Genomic DNA, 21,178 nt, shown 5'->3' with positions numbered 1-21,178 from the left:
CTGGTATTATTCATCTACAGCACAAAGAACATTCCCTGCCAATACTCTCTGGAGCGCCTGTTTGGCAATATTGTGACCCTTTCTGTGACTTATGCAAACCCTGTTTCAAATACAAATATTGACTTCACTGTAAAATTGGGAAATTGGTGGATAAATAAATTACTTTGGCCATGAATAAGGACATGAACTTGTTCGCTTTAACAGTCTGATAACGTAACAAGCAATAAAACTCACTAATGTTTTTGCCCGTGGTTATTATTGTACAATTCAGTTCCAGACTTTAGAAAAACAACTGATATGATAAGATGCATTCAATTATAAACTTTTATTAAACACAAACATAACCACAAGCCACACTTCCTTGGCTTCATATTTTTTACAATAGATTTAGCTTTGCTGACATATTCCAAACCACATTTTCATACAAATCAATACAACAAATATACATTTTAAGTTGTTTTAAGACGTAATAAAACAGCAAGCTTTACTTTCAAACATAACTCAACCAAACAAATGCATTGTGAATAAAAAATAAAAGCTATATGAAACACAAAAAGACAAAAACAAGAAGTGACTTCAGTGTCTTTCCTCAGAAGTGTTATGCAGAGCCCATAAATATCCTATCTAGTATGAATCTCAGGTTCATATAACATGGGTGAGTTCTACCCACACACGATTCTTACTTTCATAGAAAGAATGGAATTGCTTTGTTAATTATTAGATAGGTCGACTTCATGTACGCACTTCATGAAACACAGACACGCGAAAAAGAAAATCGAAACAAAACTCAAACATCCTTAACAGTCAGCCTGAATGATGGGTAGGAATGCCCATTTTTCCTTCACTCCTTCATCTTCAAATAACGGGGCCTTTATCACTGATATATCTGGATGAATACTACTTGCCATCATAGATAAATCTTGTGCTTTTTCAAGGAATGGTATCTATCGATAAGGTCTCACACCAACGTGATCCTATGTGGTTAGCGGTACACCAAACTAAGTCAAAACTAACTGGCACAGACTAATAGGTTACTACTGAACTTTTGTTACAAGCGATTTACCAGGGAAGCATATCTGCTCATCATTTTACCCCGGCCTGTGGTTACATAACAAACTTAGAAAAACAGAGGATGTCATTAAAGAACCAAAATTATTTCCGATACACACACACACGACTACTTCCTGTTGATAGAGACTGTCAGCACATGGCCAGTCTCCTCTACCACCTGCAGGCAGGCAGGCTCCGCAGCATGCACTGGAACAGTATTAGCTACACCTGCTGTGTGCCTTACTGAGTTGGCACGTCAGGAGAAAATTCAAGTCACCTTTATCCTAGTGCAGCACACCTGAGGTGGGGATGAAGCCAGTGGATGGGTCCGGGTCTTCAACACCCCACCGCAGCATCAAGCAGCCCATCTCCTTCACCAGGACAAACGCCTGTGGGCCAAACTCTCCTGGGAAAGTAGGACCTTCTTGGACCGTCAAGAATCCCAACATATTCAATTAACGCCGTATAATCCCACATATACCTTTAGGAATATACTGAGCAGGTGGCAATATTCGCTAAAAAGACTTCGCTTTAGCAGCCAACAAAAGGACTTATTCCGGTCTTGCATCGATTGCACACTTCTCTGGTTTAAAGTCTACTTCTCGTAGGAGAGAGTGGTGAGGTGAGAGAGGAGGGTTCCTGCTCCTGTCTCTGGGGCGGGGCAGGGTGGGGCGGGGCAGGGAGGGTGGGGGGAGGTGCAGCTGAAAGTGCGCTGGGTAAGGCATGTGGAAGCACCAGTGGGACCCGGCCGTCACCCCCAGACCAGGACTCTGTCCTTGGTGAGCCGGCCTCCCCCTCACAGCCTGACTGGCCCCGTGTCTGACGGTGGGGAGGGACTCAGTCCCGATCAGAGCATACGGATCAGTCCAGTTCCCCTGGAGACAGACTAGCTGTTAACAGGAGGCTGTTTTCAGACCCAGCGGACACACGAAGAGTAGCTCCCATCCCTGCTCTTTCAACACGGCACCATACATCCCTTCTTCTCAAACAACCAAAAGCAGTGCATCCGAAAAATCAATAACTTAACCCAAATATATCAATTATGATAAATAGTTTAGTAGTAATTACTGCATTGGTTAACAAAAACACTCTCCAGAGAATGTATATCAGCCTAAATGCTTAATGACAAAACAGCTAGCACTAAACACTATTGAGCCATTGTTAAAACATACTTTACTGTGTGTTCAAACACACATGCCGTTAAACACTAACTGAGCTTACAGAATCTCAAACATAACTTTAAATACCCCCCCCCCCCTCAAAAACAAAACAACTCAGACCATATCTGCCTCAGATTGAGGAACAGGAAGTCACATGAGGGCTGGAGTGGTGTTGTTAGTAACCACTCTTGGACATAGCAGCTTCAGTTCCAACCTCTGACTCACTCTTCCCTCCAGAGAGGAAACAAGCAGTTCCACCAATAGCAGCCAGGGCTTCCCCATCACTGACTGGGGCTGGAATCTCACACTGTGACCCGTGCTTCAGAACAGGTAAAGGACATGTGTTCAGGGGTGGTTTGGGTAAGTGCAGAAGTCTCCTGGTGAGTCGGTGTGTGGAGCTGCTGTGGAACTCTCCAGTCCTGAGCGGGTCCCTCCTCCTCACCATCCCAGACGGGCCGCAGCAGACAGCGAGGAGGAGAAGCAGGGTCACAGCATTGCTTCTGTCCCACGCACTCTGGGTTACCTGGGCAGGGTGACTGTGTCCTTGTGTGTGTGTGTGACAGCATAGAAACGATCGCAGCTGTGATTTGGTCTCTCTCCTGTGACCGGTCCATTTCATGCAGTAGTCTCACAGAGGCTCCTCACCGGTTTTGAGTGTGTGTGTGTGTGTGTGTGTGTGTGTGTGGTGGTCAGAGCAGGTCGTCAAGGCTGATGTCAGGGATGGGCTGTCTCCAGTAGCAGAAGGAGCTGTACTCGGGCATATCAAAGGCCTCGGTCTGTTCTTTACTCAGCAGGGGGAACACGTGTTCCACCAGCTCACTCAGCCTGCCGTACCTGCAACACACAGCCAAGCAGTGCTCACACCTGCACCCTACGCACAGGAACTACCTACTCACTGGCCTGGGGGGAACCTACATCTACTGTACTTTACTAGGAATGAGGGGGGTGGTCATTTAAATTCACATCAGTCTGCAACAGTCAGTGACAGCATCAAGCCTCTGTCTTCAGAAATGTGGCGTCACTGTGGAGCAGGAGGTGGACAGGAAGTAAACAGCGCCCGTGGCTCACTGCGTTGGTGCGTACTCACGAGGACTTGTTGCCCTTGGTCTGCTCCTGGATGAGCTCTCCCTTGGGGTTGACGGTGAAGATACGGCAGACCGGGACCCCCACTTCCTTATAGGCAAACACATCCTACACAGAGAGAGAGAGAGAGAGAGGGGTCAAACACATCCTACACAGAGAGAGAGAGAGAGAGAGAGAGAGAGAGAGGGGTCAAACACATCCTACACAGAGAGAGAGAGAGAGAGGGGTCAAACACATCCTACACAGAGAGAGAGAGAGAGAGAGAGAGAGGGGTCAAACACATCCTACACAGAGAGAGAGAGAGAGGGGTCAAACACATCCTACACAGAGAGAGAGAGAGAGAGAGAGAGAGAGAGGGGTCAAACACATCCTACACAGAGAGAGAGAGAGAGAGAGAAGGGTCAAACACATCCTACAGAGAGAGAGAGAGAGAGAGAGGGGTCAAACACATCCTACACAGAGAGAGAGAGAGAGAGAGAGAGGGGTCAAACACATCCTACACAGAGAGAGAGAGAGAGAGAGAGAGAGAGGGGTCAAACACATCCTACACAGAGAGAGAGAGAGAGAGAGAGAGGGGTCAAACACATCCTACACAGAGAGAGAGAGAGAGAGAGAGAGAGGGGTCAAACACATCCTACACAGAGAGAGAGAGAGGGGTCAAACACATCCTACACAGAGAGAGAGAGAGGGGTCAAACACATCCTACACAGAGAGAGAGAGAGAGAGAGAGAGAGAGGGGTCAAACACATCCTACACAGAGAGAGAGAGGGGTCAAACACATCCTACACAGAGAGAGAGAGAGAGAGAGAGAGAGAGAGAGAGAGAGAGAGAGAGAGAGAGAGAGAGAGAGGGGTCAAACACATCCTACACAGAGAGAGAGAGAGGGGTCAAACACATCCTACACAGAGAGAGAGAGAGGGGTCAAACACATCCTACACAGAGAGAGAGAGAGAGAGAGAGAGGGGTCAAACACATCCTACACAGAGAGAGAGAGAGAGGGGTCAAACACATCCTACACAGAGAGAGAGAGAGAGAGAGAGAGAGAGAGAGAGAGAGAGAGAGAGGGGTCAAACACATCCTACAGTAGAGAGAGAGAGAGAGAGAGGGGTCAAACACATCCTACACAGAGAGAGAGAGAGGGGTCAAACACATCCTACACAGAGAGAGAGAGAGAGAGAGGGGTCAAACACATCCTACACAGAGAGAGAGAGAGAGAGAGGGGTCAAACACATCCTACACAGAGAGAGAGAGAGAGAGAGGGGTCAAACACATCCTACACAGAGAGAGAGAGAGAGGGGTCAAACACATCCTACACAGAGAGAGAGAGAGGGGTCAAACACATCCTACACAGAGAGAGAGAGGGGTCAAACACATCCTACACAGAGGGAGAGAGAGAGAGAGAGGGGTCAAACACATCCTACACAGAGAGAGAGAGAGAGAGAGAGAGAGAGAGAGGGGTCAAACACATCCTACACAGCAGACACAGACAGAGGGTTAAACACGCAGAGAAGCCAGGGACACCTTCCAACCTTCCAACTCTCCATTTACAGGGAGGCCCAAATAGCCATGTCATTCCTATTGACGCAGCACTTCTTGTCCTGCATGTCAAAAAGGGCTATTTCTTGGCTGTGTGGGAGGTAGTGTGTGTGCGTGTGCGTGCGTGTGTGTGTGTGTGCGGTGGTCGTCCCTGTGGTCCAGCAGGGTTGTTTATGTTAGCTCAGCTGAGGATGCAGGGGAGAGCGGAGGCCAGCTAGCGCTGCCAGCCACGCCAGCCTCCCCAGAGAGCAGACAGGATGAGGACCTCCAGAGACAGTGACCTGGGACTGAGGACACATCTGTACAGGCACGCACACTCCACTCACATTGGTTCGGTTCCCGAAGGCGGCGTAGAAGGGCCGCTTGTTGTACTGGAACAAGTTCTTGATGTCTGTGAGGCATTCGATCTTGAAGATCTCCGGTTTCTTCTCAATCACTTCTCTGTGGGGCCGAAACAAGACGTTTTAACGGGTAAGTAAGTAAATAGACCTTCATATGTCCCCCAGATGGAGCAATGGGTTGTGCATTAGTAAAACACAAATAATAGCATACACAATTTCACAACACACACACACAGTGTCACACAGTATTAAAAGGAAAATAAAAACAGCACCCACTGAGAGAGAGAGAGAGAGAGAGAGAGAGAGAGAGAGAGAGAGAGGTGGAGAGAAAGAGTGGGAGAGAGTGAGAGAGAGAGTTTGAGAGAGAGAGAGAGAGAGAGAGAGAGAGGAAGAGAGAGGAAGATAGAGGGAGAAAGAGGGAGAGAGAGAGGGAGGGAGAGAGAGTGAGAGACAGAGAGACAGAGAGAGAGAGAGAGACAGAGAGCGAGACAGAGAGAGACAGAGCGAGACAGAGAGAGACAGAGAGAGAGGTGGAGAGAGAGAGAGAGACAGACAGACAGGGTGCTCTGGGTGGTTGTGTACCTGTGGAAGGCAGAGAACAGGCTGCTGGGGGAGAGCATGAGAGGCCCACGGGGGAGGATGGTTCCCTCGTCGTTGACCCACTGCAGGTAGCCTCTGGTCATGTCAGCCATGCCGATGGCACGCGCCGAGCAGTACAGGAACTTGTAGCCATTCCTACAGGAAACAGGAACTGATTCACTCTGGGCAGTCTACTCCAAACGGTGGAGAATGTGATTGTGCTAATGATTTAAGACTAGCAGTTATGGATGGCTCTTGATTAACCTGATGAGGAGGGAAGGTAGGAATGAACGAGAGATGTTGATCACAGTGACTTACTCTGCTACTGAGTGGTACACTTTGGATGGTGACTTACTCTGCTACTGAGTGGTACACTTTGGATGGTGACTTACTCTGCTACTGAGTGGTACAGTTTGGATGGTGACTTACTCTGCTACTGAGTGGTACAGTTTGGATGGTGACTTACTCTGCTACTGAGTGGTACAGTTTGGATGGTGACTTACTCTGCTACTGAGTGGTACAGTTTGGATGGTGACTTACTCTGCTACTGAGTGGTACAGTTTGGCAATCCCCTGGTGGGTCCAGTCTTTCCCCAGCTGTGGCAAGATCTGCCCAAACACATCTGACCTGAAAAGACACACACACGTTATGGACAGAAAAGCGAACGGGAAGGATTCTGACGTACAGAATCCCCCCCCCCCCCCCCCCCCCCCCCCCCCCCCCCCCCCCAGTACCCGTGTGTGAAGGGAGACAGTTTTTTAGCTTCCTTAAATAAATCAACTTTGGTCAAAAAGGTTTGTCCATTTGACTTATTTGATGAGAAATGGGTGAGCTGAAGGCCAGGGCTGCACTAATGAGGATCCTCTAGTGGAGCGAGCCTGCTGCTCACCAAGGTGCTTCTCCTCTGAGGGAGATCAGGACTTGGTGCTGCACGCTGCAGTGTTCATGGGCTCATTATGGTTTCTGTCCTCAGTCAGTCTACAACCATCCTCCCTGCTTCTCTAAGACACACACACACATTTGCACATATCTACACCCACTTCCATATATCTACACACACACACACGTTCACACGTTGGCCAAGCGGTCATGGAGATAATAAGGACCATCTAGCCTTTTTTTAAATGCCGGCCAACCATGAGCGTCACAGAGTGGGCGTCGGGAGATGGGGAGAATCAGATCGATCGAGGGCGCTATAACGAAAGCTGGCTTTGCATTAATTAAACAAAATAAGGATGTATAAGAGGAAGAGGCCTGGTTTGAGAGCCACGGCAGTAATTAATGTTGGATATTTCAACTCCACTTGGTCTCCAAGGTCCATCGAGCTCACAGGAAAGTGGACTGAGGTTTATTTAAGGAAAGGTCTATCTTCGTTATCTTGGGGTAAATTATAATGACCAACGTGTATGAATCTTTTCCTGCATGTTCGACAGCTAATTGGAACAGTTCGTCATAGATTGCTCTTGAATCCTAGTAGAACAACTGTTCAAGAAGTTCTGTGTCGTCAAGTTTCTAAACGCAATCAGAAAGCGAAAGACTGAACCTTGACCCAGGCCAGATCAGTGCTCTAGTACACCTGGCTGTGCGGTCCTTACTTGGTGATGGTGCCGTCGATGTCGGAGATGATAACCTTGTCGTCCCAGTTCCACAGGTAGATGGTGCCCTCGCAGCGGCAGGTGCCCTGGTACTGGGTGGTGATGCTGAAGGTCACATCGTTAGGGCCCTCCTTCAGATTCAGACTGGCCTGTGGGCAGAGGAGACATGATTCACCCTCTGGGGGGGGGGGGGGGGGGGGGGGGGGGGGGGCGGGGGGGGGGCGGGCACACAATAGCCCAGTGTGCAGGGTTTCCCACTGCACTTAGCAAGGCCGCCTAAGCTACACAGACCTGCCGCCTTAACCTCGTTGTAGAATAAATAATAATATAACGATATCCACCGTTGTCCTGTTTTCTCCCTTCCATTCCAAACTGTGACCAACGCCAGTCTCTTGCACAGACTAACTAAACTGTGAGGATGATTTTGGTTCCCCCATAATCAAGCCCACTAGGCCATTTACAAGAATATCCAGCTGGTATGTTGACCTATTATTAGTGAAGAGACTGATAACATTCCATAGACTTACAAGAAGCCATCGCTCCAGAAATAAGTGACCAGTAGGTGGCTCTCAGATCTCACCAGCAACATCAGACACCGCACTAGCTACACATGACCAGCAGGGAGAGCTCAAATCTCACCGGCAACATAATCACCAAAGAAAAGCTTCAATTGCTCCGTATTATCAAATTAAACAATACTTGTAATAAACTGCTTTTATTACACTATAGTATCATTTTTTGGGGGTTCACGGTACCAGGTAGCATTAGAGGTGATTACTTTGGTTCTTGGACCAGGCGAAACTCTCATCTGGAGGGCGGGAGGTCAGCCGTGTACTCACTATCTGATTGGAGGAGAGGCGTAGTGATTTCCTGTAGGTGTGAGGGCAGGGGTGAGTCTCTGACCCTGGGGGCCTCTCCTGGCAGGACGCAGCGCTCACCTCCTTAGCATCCTCGTCACTGGAGGAGTCACCAGCCTTGGGCCTGAACAAGAAGGAAACACACACTAAAGCTCAACTGAAGGCTCCTTTGACTGTGCAAACTGGTGTGTGTGTGTGAGAGTGTGTATGTGTGTGAGTGTGTATGTATGTGAGTGTGTGTATGTGTGTGTGAGTGTGTATATGTATGTGTGTGTGTGTGTGTATGTATATGTATGTATGTGTGTGAGTGTGTGTGTGTGTGTTGGGGGCAGCCTCACGTCAAGGCCAGGCTCTCCTGAGACAGGGAGGACCGTCCCTCCTCCTCCTGAGACTCCTTGGTCTCCAGCTTGGTCTCCGACTGCAGAGGAAAACACAGACGTTTCCCCTCAAATCCCAGAACATTCACCTGTGAGCAGCTTTCAGGAAGTGATGTAAGACTTCAGTACCTGCTTGATTGTGCTGTCTGCCCTCTTGCGCCAGAACCACCATCGGCCCGACTTCTTTGGCATCTTCTCCTTCACCCAGGCCTCCTCTGTAGCCTGTATTAGACAAGCAGACAAACAGGACACGGTTTGAAATTCCTTTTACGACACGCCTCATCTGAGATGAGTTTGCAGAGAGTTGGGGGGGACAGCATACCTTTGGTAAATTCTTCTGAAAAGCCTGCAGACTTAAAATCAAAGGTGCGGCTAGTGTCCAGTTGTAGTACCTGAGAAAACATAAACATGAGTTTTAAGGGACAAACACGTTCAATTGAACACTCACAAATGATCGTTTTAGATTCATGACGTACACAAACATGAACTTACCTATTAGCTATTTTCACTACCAGGTTGGGGTTATCTATGATTGCTGGGTTCTCTGCAAACTCATGATACGTGATAATATGCTCCATGAACTTTTCTGTAAACAAACACAGGCCCACAGAGTGAAATTCAACAAACTAAATCGAACACGCACATCTTTGGTGTACAAAAGCTTCAAGCCATGATTCCACAATGACTAAGACAGTTGAATCCCAGTTTCGGGGGAACAGCAGAAGGCATACCTTTGGATATTTCGGCGTTGTCGCTGAGGCCTCCGCACAGGGACAGCGTGACGTCGGGGAGGTCGCTGGCCGAGTCCGACAGACACTCGGTGCCGCTGTCGGCCGCTGCGCTGCCCACAGACTGGGGGGACTGGGAGCCGGAGCGCTGGTCAGAGTCCAGCCAGTGCTTCCCTGCTGCCTCCTCACTGCAACCACACACACCTCGTCAGAGACAGAACCCAACCACACACACCTCGTCAGAGACAGAACCCAACCACACACGCCTCGTCAGAAACAGAACCCAACCACACACACCTCGTCAGAGACAGAATCCAACCACACACACCTCGTCAGAGACAGAACTCAACCACACACACCTCGTCAGAGACAGAAGTCAACCACACATACCTCGTCAGAGACAGAACTCAACCACACACACCTCGTCAGAGACAGAACTCAACCACACACACCTCGTCAGAGACAGAATTCAACCACACACACCTCGTCAGAGACAGAACTCAACCACACACGCCTCGTCAGAGACAGAAGTCAACCACACATACCTCGTCAGAGACAGAACCCAACCACACACACCTCGTCAGAGACAGAACTCAACCACACACGCCTCGTCAGAGACAGAAGTCAACCACACATACCTCGTCAGAGACAGAACCCAACCACACATACCTCGTCAGAGACAGAACCCAACCACACACACCTCGTCAGAGACAGAACTCAACCACACACACCTCGTCAGAGACAGAACTCAACCACACACACCTCGTCAGAGACAGAACTCAACCACACACACCTCGTCAGAGACAGAAGTCAACCACACACACCTCGTCAGAGACAGAACCCAACCACACACACCTCGTCAGAGACAGAACTCAACCACACACACCTCGTCAGAGACAGAACTCAACCTGACACACAGGCAGTCAGCCTACTTGTATCAGCAGTATCACTATATATCACCAAAAACAAAGTGTACGGAGCAAAACGTATATTTTTTTATCAAGATCATTAGTTATTATGTTTCATTTCCTATATCCATGGAGAGAGAGAGAGAGAGGAGGTTTACCTCTTGGGAAAGTAACGTGCAACAACTTCAGGTTCGAGTACATTCAAGTCGTCCAGGTAGATATCCTCTGGGCCCTGGTGCTGGCTTCTCTTGGGGACCCCTGTGAGCACGGAGGAGAACAGCCTTGAGGACTCGGCAGCAGCCCAGATACAGCAGGCTCTCGCTCTTTTAAAGCACAACTAAACTAGTTCCCTATACTATGACACCCCTAGTCAGCCCTACAGCCACAGAGAGCTGTTCCCCAGGTAGACGTCGCCGTTGACGACGTCCCCTAGCCTCACTGGGCCTCACCTTTCTTCTTGGAGGGCGAGTCGCTCTTGGAGCAGGCGTCGCCCATGTCCCCCGCCATCTGGGCGCCGCCGGCTCGGCTGTCGGCAGACGTGGAGACGCCGGAGGGCGGGATCTCCTGAGGCTCCGAGGGCGTCAGGGTTGGGGTGAGGGGGGGCAGGGCAGAGGTGAGAGGGGTCAGGGCTGAGGTGAGAGGGGTCAGGGCCGAGGTGAGAGGGGTCAGGGCTGAGGTCACAGGGGTCATGGCCGAGGTGGCTTCGTTCAGGGCAGAGGTCAGGGCTGAGGTGGCTGGGGTCAGGGCTGAGGTCACAGAAGTCGGGGCTGAGGTGGCAGGGGTCCGGTCTGAGGTGGCGGGGGTCAGGGCTGAGGTGATGGGGATAGCTGTGGTGGCTACGGGGGTACGGGGTTGGGGTTTGACGATTGGACACACGGGGCCAGAGTCCTCCTCCTGGGGCCCCGACTCTCCCTCCGTCTCCGTCTCGTTCTCCATGGCCTCCGTGCTCAGGATGACGCGGAAGTGAGTGTTCTCAGACGGGGTGATGGTCACCGTCTTCGGCAGCTCCTGTCTGTCCTTCTTGCTTACCTGATAAGTCGTTACACCATATTAGCATCCCATTGTACTGAACGTTTTGGAATTAAAAAATGTGCATGGTGCTTAACAATGAGCATCAGACAGTAGCTGGATACTGATAACGTCAAACAGTGGGGGAGAAATAAACCACCCCGTCAGCTCTTACCCTGGTGGATTCTGGGAACTCTCCCCAGGTCCACTGCATGTGTGACTCGGCACGGAGCATGCTCTCCGAGGGACGCACCATCAGCTCCGAGTCACTCTTGGGGGAGAAGGCCTGAGACAGGCCATGACTGGAGGGGCCACAGGGAAACAATAGAATCACCAGTCCAACAACAGTCAGCCGGGAAGCATGATGGTGGGTGTACGCGTGGCGCTCTCATACCTGTCTGAGAGGGACCAGTCCCCGTCAGAGAAGGGGTAGCTGTCCATACTGTGCCTGGCAGCTGGGAGTTTGGGGTCCATGTCCCGCATTGTGCTCATGGACGACGACCTAAAACAATAATAACAAATGAATAAACCGTATTTTAGACATTGCATGTCCCTTGACAATGTGTGTTCACGGCACCTCTCCTGCAGGACAATAGGAGTTTCCTGCGGGTCAACAGATCCTCCTTGTCTGGTCAAACCTCGGCCCCTCTAACCCTTACCGGGGCCCTCGGCTCTTACTGCAGCGGCCTGAATTTGAATCCAGGCCTGGGGCCTTAACTGCATGTCTCCCCCCCTCCCCCTTCTCCCTCTCCCTGCCTATCCTGTCAGGCATGGAAAAACACCCCAATATATCGTAAAATAAAAGAACCTCTGGCACTCCCACCGAGAAGCGTGCCCCGCCGCCTCCTCGTCCGAGCTCAGATCCATCTCGAAGATCTCCTCTGTGGCAGCAGCAGCGGTAGCAGCAGCGGTAGCAGCAGCGGCAGCAGTAGCAGCAGCGGTAGCAGCAGCAGCGGTAGTGAGGGCCACAGGAGGGGTCATCTCCTCTCGGCGAGGGTCTCCTTTGTGCTTCTTCCTCCGCCTCTTCTTCTTCTTGACCACGGCGATGGCGCTGGGGGGGTCGTGGGGGTCCTCGAGGTCGGCCGGGTCGTCCAGGTCCTGTGCCACGCCACCCCCGCGCTCCACCTCGGCCATCCAGAACAGGTGACCTTCTGTGGGGATAGGGGAGGTGGCCAGGTGGGCTGGGACGATCTCCTGGAGACATCCATCAGAGATACAGAGAGGCTTTAGATGGGGTGGCAGAGACCACGGGCTTCTCTGCAGGTAAGTTCTAGTGCCTATTCCACGTCCATATCTTTTGTGTCACTGACAATCAAGGGAGCGAGCTTCATTTGACTAAAAAGTGTTTCTACATTAAATAAATGTACTGTAGTCAGCGTGTCAGCTATCAGTGTGAAAACAGATACTGTTCATGCTATCCTGTCGTTATCAGGTTAACCTTTAAAACCCTGTGATGTCTATGATTAGACATGTGTCCCATCAAGCCTGAGAGCTAGGGGAGACTAGAGGGAGGACTGGATGCTCACGTTCTGCAGCTCGGTCTCTTGGACAAAGAAGGCCTCTCCATTGTCCCCTAGCTTCATGTGCAGGACGACAGGCTCTCCATTCACTTCAATGTCGATCTGAAACAGAGGAGGACGGCTCACACATACTGACTGACACTGGGATTGGCCCCAGACAAGACACCAGGAAACCTGAACACTTTACATTTACATTTAGTCATTTAGCAGATGCTCTTATCCAGAGCGACTTACAGTATGTACAGGGACATTCCCCCCGAGGCAAGTGGGGTGAAGTGCCTTGCCCAAGGACACAACATCATGTGGCACGGTGGGGAATCATTCCAGCAACCTTCTGATTACTAGCCCGACTCCCTCACCACTGAGCCATCTGACTCCCTGAACACACCACAAGTTTTACACGCGTGGTCAAGCGCATCCAGCTATAATGAACAAGTACAATTCCATGACTGTGCATGACCACTAACACAAATTTCCATGACGGAAAATGTTAAAAATCATTACCAAATATGCCGATTCTTTAAATGAGTCTTCTTGTTTGCTAAACATCCTTTACATTCCCTGATGGAACTACAACTTTTGAAACTCATGGATATTCTCGAAATTCTGTGATTTGTGGGAAGTAATGCAGTTATAAAATATTTATCAGAGCATTCAGTGTCAACTCCTCACCTGCTTCGAACTTCCCTTTTCGTTTGATATGAAACAAGGATGCCATTGGCCTGTTCATTCTAATCAGGCCACCACATACTGTGCCAATGGCTACATAGAGCGCTGTTCTCATGAGAAGGCAGACCTAATTAGTGAATGAGCCTCGTAGGGCTCATGTTTCCTGGAGTCAGTCAGGAGAACGAGGCCTTGGCCAGGGCCAGACAAACCTCAGAGGAGCAGGAAGCCTTCAGAAACCTGACACCACCAAATAATCAGGTCAACCCTAACCCTGGTGGAGAGAGAAATGGAGGGAGAAACTAACAGAGACAAAACACGGAGAGAGAGAGAGAGACAGACAGACAGAGAAAGAGAGACAGAGAGAAAGAAAGAAAGATAAAGAGAGAGTAAGAGAGAGAAAGAAAGAGAGAAGAGAAGAGAGAGACCAAAACCGGACCTCTTTGCTATCAGACCCTGACACGCAAGCTTCCCAACACTTCCATTCAACTTGTTTGCTTCTCCCTACTTTGTTTACCTTTGTTCCTGTTTTTCCTGCTCTGCGAAGTCTTCCCAGCAGCCACAGGGTTTGATTCCCCAGGCTGCCGGGAGGGATTTGCACGTGGCGAGGGATGGTGAGAAATCTTAATGACTCTGATAACGATTCAGAATGAATCTGAGCTGTTCAGTCATACGCTGACAGGATAGGGATGGTGAGGAATCTTAATGACTCTGATAACGATTCAGAATGAATCTGAGCTGTTCAGTCACACGCTGACAGGATAAACCCAGCAGAGTGGTTGGAGTTGGCAGGACAGCGGCATACAGGATTACAAGAATCTAAACCAACACAGCCACAAGCTCAAAAACTGCCTTTCTGTAGAAAACATCTCGTTAGATGAGTCAAACATGTCATTATGTGACTTAACACTTTTTTAATTGCCACTCGTTTAACCGCCACCCACCCTTCAACAAAAGGCATAAATTCCACCAGACAACTATTGTCTTTGTACCTGTTCTGACAGAAAATCTTCCCAACCCCACCCTGCCGGCTGCAAAGTGTGTTGAAGAAGGGGTGCATGAGGTGAATGAGGGCAGAGTCCTGACAGAGAGGGAACATTAACGACCACTCCTATCTCACCTCCTCCTAATGTCATCTGCAAACCTCATGAGGAACCATCTGACTCCTTTCTCCTGGGACATTTTAGTCATGCCTCCTCCTCCATTTTCTATGATCTCTCTCTCTCTCTCCAAAAAAACCTTGTTGCCATAGTGACAATGCATTCATCTGGTGTTCAGAAAACCTCTTGTAATATGCTGTGTATCGGCACAGTGCTTTAGACTTCTTCCCCCACAAATCCTCTACCCACATCCTTCTCCTACGCAGGCTCAGTGAAACCAGTAGGGTAGGATCAGGCCAGTGTGGATGCAGACTAGCTAACAGGAAACTCTGACAAGCAGGCCGACCTGCTTCTGGTAACTGTCACACGCTCGGAGGCAAAAGTCTGGCAGGAAAAGAAAGCACTCGAAAAACCAGAACCCTAAAAATAGGTGTCTGTTTCCTGAACATGATTAAAGGACTCCTGACTCCAGGCAACAATATGTTGGTAAGGCTAATTACTTCTTGTATTTCAATACAGACCAGATTAAGCACATTAGTGGACCACCCAAAACACTGGACTCTCATCTGACTGTGGTCAAATGGAACGTTTATGTTACACATTTCTAAAGGAGAGGCACCTTCTTTCAGTTATGCAACGTTCCCTCACACAGACAATCTCAAAGCTACATCAGGTCGCATGTCAGAGAGAGAAAGAGCCGTCTTTCCCTCTGCAACTGATGATGCAACTTTGCATCTCTCCAGTGAAGAAAGTAATTCCAATCACTGATACAGTCATGTGAATAAAGGGGGTTTTGAATCAAATAAAAATATTGTGTTGTTGCAATACGTGTGTGTGTGTGTGTGTGCAAGCAATACATCTTGTTTCCTCGTCTCCTCTCACCAAACGACAGTTTCAGCCCATCTTTCGTCAAGGTACAAGTTTCAAACTGGTATCTGACAAGAAAAAACAAAACAAACATCTCATTTCCCTCTCCACTCACCACTTTCTCCTTGGAGCGCAGCACTCCCAGCTTGCCGAAGCGCACATGGAAGGGGGAGCACTGGTAGGTGCCGTCCCTCTGCCGCACCACCACCACGTCGATGCAGCCCGACAGCGTGGCCTGGTTGATGCCCTTGTACAGCTCCTTCACCGTCACAAGCACCTGGCCCGCCAGCTGACCCACGTAGTTCATAGTGTCCGTCTGGCCAAGGAGGGAAAACACGACCGGGGAGTTAGAGGTGGGACAGCGTTGTCCAGGACTAGGGAGTGTGGGTTGGACGACAGGTTTAGACAAGCCTGAAGCCACACGTCAAGTACTTTGTACTTTTTTATTTCTCGCTGGGATTTCAACCAGTTTCTCTCGACTCTTGCCTAGCTCTCCTACTGCGTTATCTAATATCTTATTCTGTTTGAGGCCTTTGAAGACCAAGTCTGACAAAAACAATTGTATTTTTGCATTATTTGACTATTGCCTTCTACATGATGCCCCTATAATCACTGAATATGTTAAAAGTGTTATTATTGTAGCTGAAAAGAGCAAAAATGTTAAATCTTTATGTAATTGTTTTACTATGCATTGTCAGAATGACACAGTGACTTAGTTATCTGTGTAACTCACTGAACTGGCTTCAAACGTAATGATTTTTCGCACAGGCCTTTGTTGTCATGGAATACTCTAGAGTCGGTATCCTTCTCCCTACTGTAGCCTCCCCCTGCGTGCCAGACCTGAGGTGCCTGTCTGTCTGTTATCAGACTAAGATCCTGTCCTCCCAACTCTGGCCCCTGTCTGTCCCCCCTCCAGAGCCGGACTGAGTCTGGAGGGAAGAGACACAAACACAAACACACTAGCTGTCCATTGTGTCCAAGTGTTGTTCCCGCTTCTGTGACAACAAATCACGTCCTGTTTACATTCCAGCATCTTGCTGCGATCTTAAATTAAATCCCCCAAATAACACATATTGATCTGTGTGGACTCATTTTGTTGGTATGATACATGCAACACATATTCTTGAAGTTGTAGTTTAGTAACCATGAGTGTATGTCTTCTCTATTCGCTAAAAAGTCTCCCTTTTTACTGCGTGTGAAATGTTTGAACTAAGGCTTTGTCAAAGTGCGACACACTGTTTTTGGAGTTCTTGCTAACTTAGCAAATAGGTTGGTCACCCAAGGTCATGTTGTGAGAGTCTTGTAAACAGTCTCCCAATGACTGCATTGTGGGTTTACATAACCGCAACGGGTCGATCTGAACACTGACCTATTGTACAGGATCTGTATAGAGTACTGGGGGTGGGTCGGCAGACAATACACACGACAAAGTACAAGTTGGTTTTTGTGAATGGAATATTCTGCTTATGTCGCAATAGGTTATCTTGTGTGGTGGTCCAGAGATCCCTCAGTACTGTTCCATGATAAAACCCTTACTAACATGGGGAAGCAACACGACCAGATAAGGACACCGTGCATTGCAGCCTAACCACAAGATCAGAAAGCCTCCTTCTAAGAACTGGAGTCCATAACCCCACACACGCAAACACAGATGTTTTTACTTCATACAAGAAGGGCTGGCTAAATCATTATACAGCAGATGAGTCTGTTACACTCAATGTTTGGACTGTTTTTCCCTATCTGTAAGGAGTGGGCCTTTTGAGTCATGGAGGCGTGGTACACCTGTACGTCCTGTACAGCAGTATAATAGCACTCGTCTCAAGATAGGAACATGACTTTAATGTCAGGATAAAAATATTTCAGTGAGTACAATAATTTAAATCTGTTACAACTAACCAACAAGAGCAACAAGTCTCTCAATAAGAGTCATTATGATCTGAAGGAAACTTGGGAACCTTGAGGCATTTCCTCCAGAGTCCCAACAAAATGCATGTTTTAAAAATGTATTTCACCATCTCAGTCCCTGTCTGTTTTTCTTCACCATACCACAGTCAGTTTGTCCATACCACAGTCAGTGTGGCCTGATCAATGGACCTCCAAATAGCATTTGAATATCTTGAGAACATTCCTATCTGAAGTCAACGTGGTACTAAATACAAATTGTAAATCTGAAAGAACAACACCGTAAGAGCAGTGAAACAGCCTGAACGCTGAAACATGACCACAAGCACGCCTGAGCTTAACCCTAACATATCTCAACCAAACATCCAAGTCGTCACAAAAACCGTCCATCAGCCCCCTAGAGATCCACTAGGCCTTGCTTCCTCCACTAGACTCACCAGGGACCAGGACGACTTTGGAGAAGAGGACTGATCCTGATCACTGGCCTCCTCCTCGGTGTAACTGCTGAGGGGGTCCATGTCCCCCCAGGGCCGTGGTCTCTTCATCTGGGACCTAGGTGGGTAAGCCTGGTCTTATCCCCCCTCTGGAAATGCCAGTGGGATCAAAGTCTTCATCCTTTTGCATCCAATGAGAACGGCTCCCTGTCATCCTGAACTCTCAAATACAGCCCTCCCTAATCACCAGAGACGAACCCTATGTACATCTTGTTATTAGTCATTATTCAACTTTTCCTCCAATACTATTCTGTAAGGGTGCGCAATGGGATGGGACGCCGAGCGCTGAATCATCCAATCAGATGAAAGGAAACTGTTTAGCCAATGAGGTTCTGCTCTCGAACAAGCAGGTGTGTGGCTGATAAGAGAAGAGCGAGTTCCAGTTTAGCAGCAAAACCACGTTTTCTCTCCGATAAGGGAAGCGAGTTAGGACCAGCGGGAGGCTACGTTGCTGTAGCCCGGTCACATGGATGGGCCCCTTCAGTCATTGGATGTCTTGCGACACTGCAATAAACTCTCATATTATTCACTTTCTGGCTTATGATTCGTCAAAGGTTCATCCATATTTGCTGTCTATGTCATCAGATGAAGAACTTTTTGTACCGGATGTCGACTTGGTTAATGAATGATGAACGTGTTCCTGTTTTTCAAGACAGGGTTGATTTCAGTTCACTTTCTCTTCTGGAATCTCAAACTATAAAACATGTACTTTAAGCATCCTGTTATGATTGATACACCAGAGTTTGTGAAAAGGCCATCAACCAAACACTTTCTTAAAAGAAGACATGACAAAGAAGATCATCTTGAACAGATATTGACACACAACAGTGACAAAATAATGCATAGAAGATTTAAAAAAACATACAATACCATATCAAAGCAAATTGTAGAAGTAGGTTTCGCCAGTGATCAAAGTATTAAACTACAGTGCACACGAGAGTTATCCTGGTACCTTACGTCTACCTGGCTGGCTCCAATGACTAGATTGCCTCAAGTAAATGCCTCACAATGACAAATACGTGGCTACCAAGCAAGGCTAGACCTGCTCTATTGGAACAGTTAAACGTCATAACAACTGCAGGGTCATGGCTGACAGTGGCCTGGTTTGATAGAAAACAGTGTTTTAAGACCATGTGTCTGGACCTGCTCTAGTATATGTAGTTACCACATGATTAAAACATTTATGACAATATGTCTATGGTTTGTTTGAAATAAAAACAAAATTGTGTTAATTGCTTAGATGCCAGGTTGAGAAGGAGATAACAATCTTACTGCTGGCCATGTTAGACACTGACACTTTACTTGACGAATATCATGCTAGATCAACACTCAACACTATACACCCTTTCATGCAATGTCAAAGTATGTTAAATGAATCAGATCTGTAAGAAAGATTGCCTAGACCCGAGCATGCACTTCGGTGAACACCAAAAACAGTTGCGTCAACTAGTGCAATAGGTAATCTATTATGGAAAATGCATGGGGTGGGGTTGACAGTACTGTTTCATAAGATTCAAAATACTTTGTTGATTGTAGAAAACAAAGCCCATGACAGTAACAGACAACAGCCTTAAACTATTATTGGAATGCTACACAACAGCCTTCCAAAGTCAAGCAGTTCTAATTGTGCTGTCGTGCTTGTAGAATAATGTCAACAGAAACGTGTCAATGTAGGCACAGAAATAACAACCCTGTTGCGTCTACCTCACACTATTCCTCACTAAAAACCTTGAAAGTGTGAATCCTGATCAACGTGAAAGGGGAGGCTCAAACAGGATCCTGATTGGCAGCCTCACTAGGCCATGTTATTGTAATCATGCCTTGCGGGCCTGAGGTCAGGCGGTAACTCAGGGAGGTAAAGTTACAAAGATGAGTCTGGAGCTACCAAGGTTGAACTCTGTCGCCTTAGTTACCAAGTCAAAGCTCAAAAGCACACACAAAAAATCGATTGAACTGACATTACTTTTTTTTTAAAGGGTGGCTTGGGACTGTGTACAAGTATTCTGCACAATTCATACGTTCCCTGATATATAACGTTAAGACATAGCCCTATCGTTTGAACATAGGCCTAGTCCTGGACGATCAAAGCGTCTAAATTGTGTCTAAGAATGAAATGAGTGAGAATGGGAGCCACAAACTAGGTCAAACAAAGGAGGTCTAATTTATATTTTTAACCACAGCACACCAATCTTTCTCTGATTCACTACTATACACATTCTCAGACAGAAAATACGAATCAATGCGGTTGGCAATAAGTCTTCTATTTGACTACAGTACTGTAGTCAAATAGAAGATTAAAAATAACAACACGTTCAAAGCTACACTGATTTGGACAGAGATTACTGAACAATGACAATGATAGAATCAGGTAGCCTGCTGTATCTTTACTACGTCTAAACCATTTTATACTTATCTTGTACTTGTGTTTGAAATGTGTCTTTTTACAGTAAGCTCAGCCACCGAAGGGTGATGAGTTGGCAAATGCTGGCAATGGTCCACAGCAGCACTACTATTGGCTATGATGTTCATGGCTTTTTATGTAATTTCCAGATTTAGGTTTATCACTCTAGGGTAGATATGTCAGCACCACAAGCAATCTAGTACTGTAGTACACGAAACACATTTAATTCTAGCTAGCTGGCTAGCCGACTTGCAGGCTGTTTCCTGGAGAGGAATGAGTTAGCTAGCTGCTGCCAGTAGTACTGGTAGCTGTAGCTAGCAATAGCTAACATAACATAACGTTGCTGTTGTTGCTTACTTCATTTACCATTTATAGTTAGGACATAATAAAAGGTAGAGCTAGCACTAATGAAAATGACAATTTATGAGTGACAAGATAACAATACAGCCAGCAACTATACCTATTAGCTATAGCTAATAATGTTGTATTTATTAAAATATCACGAGCGAATGAATTGATAACGAGAGCTATTAAGCTACCATTTTCGTTACTAACAGCTAGTCTGAGATAACCATAATTAACTGTAGTCTAACTGACGGAAAGATGAAGATGACGGGGGTTGTAATGTCAGGGCAGCCCCGGCTTAGCCATTCAAAACCCTATAACGCTGAAGCTAAGGCTTTGAACTGGGACCCATTTACCTTTCAGTAACTCCAGAAAGATGGTCAAACGATTCAGCCCGTTCTCAGTGCCTCAACGAGTGCCCATTTCTTTCGACAAGAACCTCTGTAAAATCCCTCCCGAGTCCAGACGTGCCAGTACTGCACATGCGGGCGTGCGACGATAGAACCTCAAGCAGTAGCTAGATTAATGTGAACGGTTAACGTTAGCCAGCTAGCTTGCTTTGCTTGCACACAGCTGCATTCGTTGATAGGTTGCTGTACTAGACCGCGGCAGAGATGTCGTTATCATGTGACTGACTGAGGGAACAACCTTGTTCCCAGAA

General features: G+C 47.7%; 1 protein-coding gene across 4 annotated transcripts in view; it reads right to left on the bottom strand.

The window, feature by feature from the left end:
• Positions 1-306: 306 nt before the first annotated feature.
• lpin2 (lipin 2) overlaps positions 307-21,178 on the bottom strand; it is a 20,894-nt gene continuing 22 nt past the window's right edge. Inside the window, exons 1-20 of one of the 4 annotated variants that reach the window (XM_047026695.1) lie at positions 20,874-21,178; positions 15,491-15,691; positions 12,749-12,844; positions 12,031-12,416; positions 11,617-11,724; positions 11,398-11,524; positions 10,664-11,243; positions 10,373-10,472; positions 9,310-9,494; positions 9,071-9,164; positions 8,901-8,970; positions 8,708-8,800; positions 8,540-8,619; positions 8,184-8,325; positions 7,345-7,493; positions 6,290-6,376; positions 5,753-5,905; positions 5,156-5,270; positions 3,298-3,401; positions 307-3,044 (exon numbers count right to left, since the gene is read on the bottom strand). The exon at positions 20,874-21,178 is cut by the window's right edge and continues 22 nt beyond it. In XM_047026695.1, coding sequence (XP_046882651.1) covers positions 2,900-3,044; positions 3,298-3,401; positions 5,156-5,270; positions 5,753-5,905; positions 6,290-6,376; positions 7,345-7,493; positions 8,184-8,325; positions 8,540-8,619; positions 8,708-8,800; positions 8,901-8,970; positions 9,071-9,164; positions 9,310-9,494; positions 10,373-10,472; positions 10,664-11,243; positions 11,398-11,524; positions 11,617-11,724; positions 12,031-12,416; positions 12,749-12,844; positions 15,491-15,682 — 3,006 coding nt within the window. In that variant the 5' untranslated portion in view covers positions 15,683-15,691; positions 20,874-21,178 and the 3' untranslated portion in view covers positions 307-2,899. Of the gene's footprint in view, positions 3,045-3,293; positions 3,402-5,155; positions 5,271-5,752; positions 5,906-6,289; positions 6,377-7,344; positions 7,494-8,183; positions 8,326-8,539; positions 8,620-8,707; positions 8,801-8,900; positions 8,971-9,070; positions 9,165-9,309; positions 9,495-10,372; positions 10,473-10,663; positions 11,244-11,397; positions 11,525-11,616; positions 11,725-12,030; positions 12,417-12,748; positions 12,845-15,490; positions 15,692-17,714; positions 18,165-20,873 lie in introns of those variants that run through there. The other 3 variants (XM_047026693.1, XM_047026694.1, XM_047026697.1) reach the window with 3 other exon arrangements.

This window comes from Hypomesus transpacificus, chromosome 10 (assembly GCF_021917145.1).
Source record: "Hypomesus transpacificus isolate Combined female chromosome 10, fHypTra1, whole genome shotgun sequence".
In the NCBI taxonomy this organism is placed as follows: Eukaryota; Metazoa; Chordata; class Actinopteri; order Osmeriformes; family Osmeridae; genus Hypomesus; species Hypomesus transpacificus.
This window is presented reverse-complemented; position numbering and strand designations above follow the sequence as displayed.